This window comes from Mandrillus leucophaeus, unplaced genomic scaffold (assembly GCF_000951045.1).
Source record: "Mandrillus leucophaeus isolate KB7577 unplaced genomic scaffold, Mleu.le_1.0 Scaffold3, whole genome shotgun sequence".
NCBI classification, from domain to species: domain Eukaryota; kingdom Metazoa; phylum Chordata; class Mammalia; order Primates; family Cercopithecidae; genus Mandrillus; species Mandrillus leucophaeus.
The window spans coordinates 10,854,541-10,862,759 of NW_012103142.1; the positions used below are offsets into that span (position 1 = coordinate 10,854,541).

Below are 8,219 nucleotides of genomic sequence, written 5' to 3' on the forward strand. Positions count from 1 at the left end.
GTAGCTGGGACTACAGGCGCCCGCCACCTCGCCCGGCTAATTTTTTGTATTTTTTAGTAGAGACGGGGTTTCACGGGGTTAGCCAGGATGGTCTCGATCTCCTGACCTTGTGATCCGCCCATTTCGGCCTCCCAAAGTGCTGGGATCACAGGCTTGAGCCACCGCGCCCGACCAGTTCAGTTTAACTCTTGCTGGCTGGGCATCGGGCCTCACACCTGTAATCCCATCACTTTGGGAGGTTGAGGTGGGCGAATCACTTGAGGTCAGGAGTTCGAGACCAGCCTGGCCAACGTGGTGAAGCCCTGTCTCTACTAAAAATACAAAAATTAGCTGAGTGTGGTGGCAGCCACCAGTAGTCCCACCTACTTGGGAGGTTGAGGCAAGAGAATTGCTTGAACCCGGGAGGGGGGGGGGTTGCAGTGAGTCGAGATTGTGCCACTGCACCACTGTACTCCAGCCTGGGTGACAAAATGAGACTCTCAAAAAAAATAAAATAAATAATAATAATAACATGGTCTAATGGGTGGGGAAGGCCTCAGGAAGGATAGGAGTGCTGAGTCAGAGCCTTAAAAGGATGGGAGTTGTGAGCAAAAATGGGTATTCCTGGTGGGGGTGAGGCATTCCTGGTGAGAGTAAGGTGGAGGGGCTGTCTGGTTGGCTCTAAGCAAAGCAGGAAAGGCAGGTTGGGATGTTGACTGACATGTTTACACAGATCTCAGGTGCCTGGACACTAGAATATACATATATATATATAAACATAAACCGGAAATCCATATGAGCTTGGAGGTAGAGGAGTGGGTGGTGTTGGATTTGGTGGTGGGTGGGTTCTGATTGTTAAACCTAATAGGGCTGTTAAGTAAGAGGTGGCTGTGGGTGGTTGAGCTTTAGGAAGTTGGAGGGACTGGTGTGTTTATAGCTTGGTTCAAGCATCCCTGGGCTTGGGCTGAGGGCCCCTCTTCCTTCTGTCTGTTATTGTTGGCCTTCCAGGTGGGAGCTGAATGCCATGACCACCAACAGCAATATAAGTCGCCCCATCGTCTCCTCCCATGGGTAGGAGGAAGTTTCTGCCACCTCCCCTCCTGAGCCTGCTGTCACCTTCACTGCCCCTGCCCATCTGTCACCCACCTGCGCCTTTGACCCCTGGACTTGGTATACCTCCATGTGGAGTTGTTGGGCGAGAGGTGTTCTCTGTGCTGTGAATTCAGTGGGGAGCTGTAGCGGGGTGGGGGCCAGGTTCCTCCCCCCTTGGGCCGAGGGCCCCTTCCCCTTGGTGCTCTGTCCCCATCCACCTCCTTTCAGCTGCTCCTGGGCCTCAGCTCTGCCCAGGGCCAGCCAGGTTCTGTTGGGAAGGGAAGGGAATGGGGAGAAGGGAGAAGCAAGCAGTGTCTGAGCCTCAGGAGCTTCCCCCTCCCCCTTTGCCTATCCCGTCCCCCTGCTTGAGCCTTGAGCCTTGACTGGGAGCTGAAAGGAGTTGCAGCTGTTGGCATGAGACCTCCTTCTCCCCGTCTTGGGGAGGCGGGGACCAGCAGATAATCCCATCCTTGAGCTGTCGCTGTACCCTGAAGCTCAGCCAGCTCAGATTTTATAAAAATTAATTAAAACCTCCAAACGTGTCGTGTGTTTTTGTGGAATACGGTGGAGAGGGCTGGAATTTGCAGTGGGGGCAGGGTATTGAGGACAAGCACCCTGAGGTTCTGGCTTCTCAGCCAAGGGTATTAGGAAACCAAATGCCACCAAGGCCTGGCCCAAGCTTCTCGGGCGTGGAACCCAGCGCCTTGCGACTCGGGCAGAAGGTTGCAACAATCTCTCCAGAGTGGGCTATCCTTTGGGCCGGCTCCCTGGCCGCCGGCCGCGCAGTCTATTTTCTGCCCAGTCGTCATTGGGAACGCCGGAAGAGGCGGGGCGGGCGGGGGGGCGGAGGCTGCCGTGGGCGGAAGCGGCGCCTTTTGTCTTCCGAGCGCTACTGCACGCTGATGCCGGGAGCTAACCGCCGCGCCGGGGCCGGCGCCGGGGCTCGACGTCCCCGCGGGGCCCGGGACCGCGAGGAGGACGGCGAGGGCCTGGAGCCTGGGGCCGCGGCCCGCGACCTATTGAGGGGTGAGGGCACGGGGCGGGGCGGGCTGGGGAGGAGAAGGGGATTCCCAGGCGGGGCCCCGAGCCTGCGGAGACCGTGCCAGTAAGACTGCCAAGTTCTCTGAGAGGCCGACGCTACGCTAGGGGCGCCCCTGGTGCAATGGAAAGTGGGGGTGAGAGGAATTGCTTCCGGGATTAGGACATCCTGAGAAGTTTCTTCACGGCAGGATGAGAGTTTTCGGCAATGGGGAACGTATGTGCAATAGTATGGAGGCAGGAAAAGGCATGGATGGCAGCTGAAGGCTTAGTAGGTCAGAATTCAGCAGATTCCGTAGACTTTGTTTTTTTAATTTTTTATATTTTTTATTTTTTTGCGACAAAGTCTTGCCCTGTCGCCCAGGCTGGAGTGTAGTTGCACCATGACGGCTCACTGCGGCCTCGAACTCCCGGGCCCAAGAGATCCTCCTACCTCAGCCTCCCGAGTAGCTGGGACTACAGGCGCATCACCACGCCTGGATGGATGGTTTTATTTATTTATTTAATGTAGAGACAAGGTCTCACCATGTTACCAGGTGCTAGGGCTGGTCTCCAATTCCCCAGATCAAGTGATCCACCCCCCTCAGCCTCCCAAGGATTACAGGCATGAGCTACTGTGCCCAGCAAATGCTGCAGGCTTTTTGTTAAGGCACAGTTCTAGCTGCTGGAGATACAGTTGTGAATGAAGTAGTCAAACACTCCTGTCCTGGCCGGGTGTGGTGGACGATCACACCTGTAATCCCAGCACCAGGGGAGACTGAAGCAAGAGGATCGCTTGAGCCCAGGAGTTCAAGACCAGCCTGGGCAACATAATGAGACCCCCCTTTTCTACTAAAAATAAAAAAATGTAGCCAGGGTGGTGGCCCACGTCTGTATTCCTAGCCACTGAGGAGGCTAAGGCATGAGAATAGTTTGAGCCCAGGAGGTCGAGGCTGCAATGAGCAATGATTAGGCCGCTGCACTTCAACTTGGGCAACAGAGCAAGACCTTTTTTCAAAATAAATAAAATTTAAGTCTGGGCGTGGCTCATGCCTGTAATCCCAGCACTGTGGGAGGCCGAGGTGGGTGGATCAAAAGGTCAGAAGACCGAGACCATCTGGGCCAACATGGTGAAACCTGTCTCTATTAAAAATACAGTAAACAGCTGGGCTTTGTGGTGCACCTTAGTCCCAGCTACTCAGGAGGTTGAGGCAGAAGAATCGCTTGAACCTGGGAGGTGGAGGTTGCAGTGAGTTGAGATAGCGCCACTGCACTCCAGCTTGGTGACAGAGTGAGACTCCGGCTCAAAATAAATAACATTTGAGGCAGACAAATAAATTATTACATTAAAAGGCAATAAAACACTGAATTGTAGACTTTAAAGAACTAGATTTTGTGGAATATGAATTATAGCTCAATTTTTTTAAGGTGATAGAGGATATGGAGAAAAAATAAAGCTGAGGAGAGGTTGCAATTTTTTTTTTCCAAGATAGAGTCTCACTCTGTTGCCCAGACTGGAGTGCAGTGACATGATATTGGCTCACTGTACCCTCCACCTCCCAGGTTCAAGCTCTTCTGCCTCAGCCTCCCAAGTAGCTGGGATTATAGGCACCTGCCATCATGCCCGGCTAATTTTTGTATTTTTATAGAGACGGGGTTTCACCATGTTGGCCAGGCTGGTCTTGAACTCCTGACCTCAGGTGACTGATCCGCCTTGGCCTCCCAGAGTGCGGGGATTACAGGCGTGAGCCACCGCACCTGGGCGAGGGGTTGCAGTTTTAAATAACTAAGAGAAGACCTCTTTGGGAAGGTGATTTGAATAAAGGCTTGAAGGAGCTGAGGGAGGAGCTGTACCTATGTACAGCTTCTGGGGGGAGTATACCAAGCAGAGCAACATGTGCAGAGGAACTGAGGTGGGAACACACTGCTAGGAGACACGTTGAGAGGAGTGAGAAGGAGATGAGTAGATGAATTTAGAGACATGACAGGGGCCAGGTCACTTGGGGGCTTCCAGGCAATTATTAAGGCACATGGCTTTTACTGTGAGCAAAATGGAAGCCATTGGGGACTTTTGCCTATAGGAGTAACATGATCTGAAGTTTATGTGTGGGAGTGATAAGATCTGATTTTATTTTCAATGCCTCTCTCAGGCTGAATTGGGGCGCATAGCTTTGAGAGGAGTAAGACTGGCGGGTTGGGAGACTAGGAGGCTAGAGCACTGATTGAGGTGAGAGATGCTGAGCGTATGGACTAGGACACTGGCAATGGTAACTGAGCAAGGGAGGCAGAGGCTCTTCTGGAGAAACCCGTGAATGAGTAAAAGAAAGTGGAAAAAGAAGGGTCCACCTTCTTTTTGGTTGGTGGTTGGTCCACCTTTGACCTTACATACACACCTTCCTTAGCAAGATGAGGCCCCAAGTTGCTGAAAAAGTTGGAGAGTTAGGTGTCAGTTTAACACTATTACAGCCTCTACTGCCTAGGACTTGTAATAATGATTGGTCTGATGGGGTATTAGAAAGGATTAGCTAGCTAAGGAATGGGGATGGGAAGATGTCTTTTCTGCAGTGAGACATGCTGAGCTGAGTTGTATGTCCCTCCCCACTTCCACAGGCACATCTAACATGTCATTTGAGGAACTGTTGGAATTGCAGAGCCAAGTGGGGACTAAGACGTACAAACAATTGGTAGCTGGAAACAGCCCTAAGAAACAAGGTTCTAGACCACCTATCCAAAATGCATGTGTTGCAGATAAGCACAGGTAAGCAAGGCTTGCCCTAGAAGTTGGAAGATAACTGGGACCTTGAATAGGTGTATGTTGTCTTGGGTGACAAGTGGGAAGCCTTTGACCAACACTGGAGTCCTTTTGACTTGGCCTTTAATTTCTCCATAGGCCTCTGGAAATGTCAGCCAAGATCCGAGTACCATTTTTACGTCAGGTTGTTCCCATCAGTAAAAAGGTAAGGAAGAAGGCCAGGCACGGTGGCTCATGCCTGTAATCCCAGCACTTTGGGAGGCCAAGGTGGGCAGATCACAAGGTCAGGAGTTCCAAGACCAGCATGACCAACATGGTCAAACCCCATCTCTACTAAAAATACAAAAATTAGCTGGGCATGATGGTGTGCACCTGTAGTCTCAGCTGCTTGGAAAGTTGAGGCACAAGAATCGCTTGAACCTGGGAGGTGGAGGTTGCAGTGAGCCAGGATCATGCCACTGCCCTAAACCCTGGGGGACAGAGTGAGACTCTGTCTCAAAAATAAAAATAAGAAAAAAAGAGGCCGGGCGCGTTGGCTCATGCCTGTAATCCCAGCACTTTGGGAGGCTGAGGTGGGCAGATCATGAGGTCAGGAGATCAAGACCATCCTAGCTAACACGGTGAAACCCTTGTCTCTACTAAAAATACAAAAAACCTAGCCGGGCGTGGTGGCGGGTGCCTGTAGTCGCTGCTAGTCGGGAGGCCGAGGCAGGAGAATGGCGTGAACACAGGAGGCAGAGCTTGCAGTGAGCTGAGATCGCGCCACTGCACTCCAGCCTGGGCAACAGCATCTCAGAAAACAAACAAAAAAAAGAAAGGTGAGGAAGAGACAGGAAGCACTTTTTCTCAGTGAAAGGAGATTGAACAGTTGTGTATTATATTCTCTCTGTTCTCTCCAAAGGTAGCCCGGGACCCTCGCTTTGATGATCTGTCAGGGGAATATAATCCTGAGGTGTTTGACAAAACATATCAATTCTTGAATGACATCCGAGCAAAAGAGAAAGAGGTACACAGCTTGAGACTGGTTTCTGGGGAATTTTGTAGGGTGGAACACGAGGGCACGGGTTAGACAGTTGGGCAGGGGGAGCGGGAAGTATAGTGATGGGCAGATTTAACTTTCTCCAATTCAGTTCATATTCATAAGTTTACTAGCTGTGTGACTATTGACATGTTACTTAATCTCTCTATGCTTTAGTTTTCTAATCATAAAAAATAAAATAATTACTATCTCGGAGGCCAGGTGTGGTGGCTCAGCCTGTAAGTAATCCCAGCACTTGGGGAGACTGAGGTGAGCAGATCATTTAGGGCCAGCAGTTCAAGACCAGCCTGGCCAACATGGTGAAACCCCGTCTCTAGTAAAAATACAAAAATTAGCCAAGTGTGGTGTTGCATGCCTATAGTCCCAGCTACTCGAGAGGCTGAGGCATGAGAATTGCTTGTGCCCTGGAGACAGAGGTTGCAATGAGGCAAGATCATGCCATTGCACTCCAACCTGGGTGACAGGGCAAGACTGTCTCCAAACAAACAAAGAAACAGACAAACAAATAGTTACTGTCTTGGTGTTATCAGGTTAATATATGTGAACTTCTGGCCGGGTGCGGTGGCTCATGCCTGTAATCCCAGCACTTTGGGAGGCTGAGGCAGGCGAATCACGAGGTCAGGAGATTGAGACCATCCTGGCCAACATGGTGAAAAGTAGTCTCTACTAAAATACAAAAGGAGGAGATCGAGACTATCCTGGCCAACAAAGTGATATTTAATCTCTACTAAAATACAAAAAAAAATTAGCTGGGCGTGGTGGCATGCACCTGTAGTCCTAGCTGCTCGAGAGGCTGAGGCAGGGGAATTGCTTGAACCCAGGAGGCGGAGGTTGCAGTGAGCCGAGATCGCACCATTGCACTCCAGCCTGGTGACAAAGCAAGACTCCGTCTCAAAAAAGAAAAAAATATGTGTGTGTATATATACATATTTTTTTATATATATATATGCACACACACATATATGTGAACTTCTTAGGATAATGCTTTACCTAAAATTTCAGCTAACATTTGCAGAATGCTAACCATGATATTCATTTTCCAATGTGGAGCTTGTGAAAAAACAGTTGAAGAAGCACCGTTCAGGAAAGGAGCATGAGAAACTGCAGCAACTGCTTCAGCGAATGGTGAGTGGGTAATAATTGTGGCGGGTAATGAAAGCAATTAAAGGTGGGGAGATATTCACAGTCCCTCCTATTCACACATCTCATCTTTGCTCCTTAGGAGCAACAAGAAATGGCACAGCAGGAGCGAAAGCAACAGCAAGAGCTGCACCTGGCCCTGAAGCAAGAACGTCGGGTTCAGGCCCAGCAGGGCCATCGGCCATACTTCCTGAAGAAATGTGAGTTGGGCACAACTGTTGCTAACAGGGACAGGGGTGCGGGGCCCATGGTGGTAGAGTCCTGTGTTGGGGTGTCCCTGAGCCCCTTTAAGGAAGGCATGAAGGCTGGATCCCATGGTAACTTGGAGGAAAGTAGAAATAGTAGGGAGTTGTTGTTTGTAACCGGTCTTGTATCCCTAATTAGATCATGGCAGGGATTGTCACCTTTATCTCTTGGTCTACACTCCCCACTTCCCAACCCCCCCCCACACACAGTGAATTTTATCTCTCAGTCTACACTACATGCGCGTGCGCTCACACACACACATAGTTTTATCTTTTGGTTTACACACACACAATCAGTTTTATCTCTTGGTCTACACCAGACACACACACACAGAGTCAGTTTTATCTCTTGGTCTATACTGCACACACACACACACACGGGCCAGGCACATAGGTATTCATAGTTGGTTGAATTGAGTAGGACTGAGATCATATAAAAAGTCATCAGTTGGGCTGGGCACAGTGGCTCACACCTATAATCCCAGCACTTTGGGAGGCCAATGTGAGTGGCTCACGAGGTCAGGAGTTTGAGACCAGCCTGGGGGCCAACATGGTGAAACCCCATCTCTACTAAAGATACAAAAAAATTAGCTGGGCGTGGTGGTGCGCACCTATAATCCAGCTACTCAGGAGGCTGAGGCAGGAGAATCACTTGAGCCTGGGAGGCGGAAGTTGCAGAGCCTAGATTGCACCATTGTACTCCAGCCTGGGCAACAGGGCGAGACTCCGTCTCACAAAAAAAAAATAATAATAATAAAAAAAATAAAAGTTGGCCGGGCGCAGTGACTCACGCCTGTGATCCCAGCACTTTGGGAGGCCGAGGTGGGCAGATCACGAGGTCAGGAGATTGAGACTATCCTGGCTAACATGGTGAAACCCTGTCTCTACTAAAAAATACAAAAAATTAGCCGGGTATGGTGGCGGGTGCCTGTAGTCCCAGCTACTTGGCAGGCTG

The 8,219-nt window shown here is 50.3% G+C and overlaps 2 protein-coding genes across 2 annotated transcripts in view; both read left to right on the forward strand.

Moving 5' to 3' along the window:
* The window catches only part of KLHDC3 (kelch domain containing 3), a 7,608-nt gene extending 5,999 nt beyond the window's left edge, over positions 1-1,609 (forward strand). Inside the window, exon 11 of the mRNA XM_011986746.1 lies at positions 988-1,609. Within this exon, the coding sequence (XP_011842136.1) occupies positions 988-1,054 (67 nt within the window). The 3' untranslated portion in view covers positions 1,055-1,609. The remainder of the gene's footprint in view (positions 1-987) is intronic.
* A 308-nt stretch (positions 1,610-1,917) lies between these two features.
* The window catches only part of RRP36 (ribosomal RNA processing 36 homolog (S. cerevisiae)), an 11,654-nt gene continuing 5,352 nt past the window's right edge, over positions 1,918-8,219 (forward strand). Inside the window, exons 1-6 of the mRNA XM_011986745.1 lie at positions 1,918-2,097; positions 4,699-4,846; positions 4,979-5,045; positions 5,742-5,846; positions 6,930-7,004; positions 7,102-7,219. Of these exons, the coding sequence (XP_011842135.1) occupies positions 1,974-2,097; positions 4,699-4,846; positions 4,979-5,045; positions 5,742-5,846; positions 6,930-7,004; positions 7,102-7,219 (637 nt within the window). The 5' untranslated portion in view covers positions 1,918-1,973. The remainder of the gene's footprint in view (positions 2,098-4,698; positions 4,847-4,978; positions 5,046-5,741; positions 5,847-6,929; positions 7,005-7,101; positions 7,220-8,219) is intronic.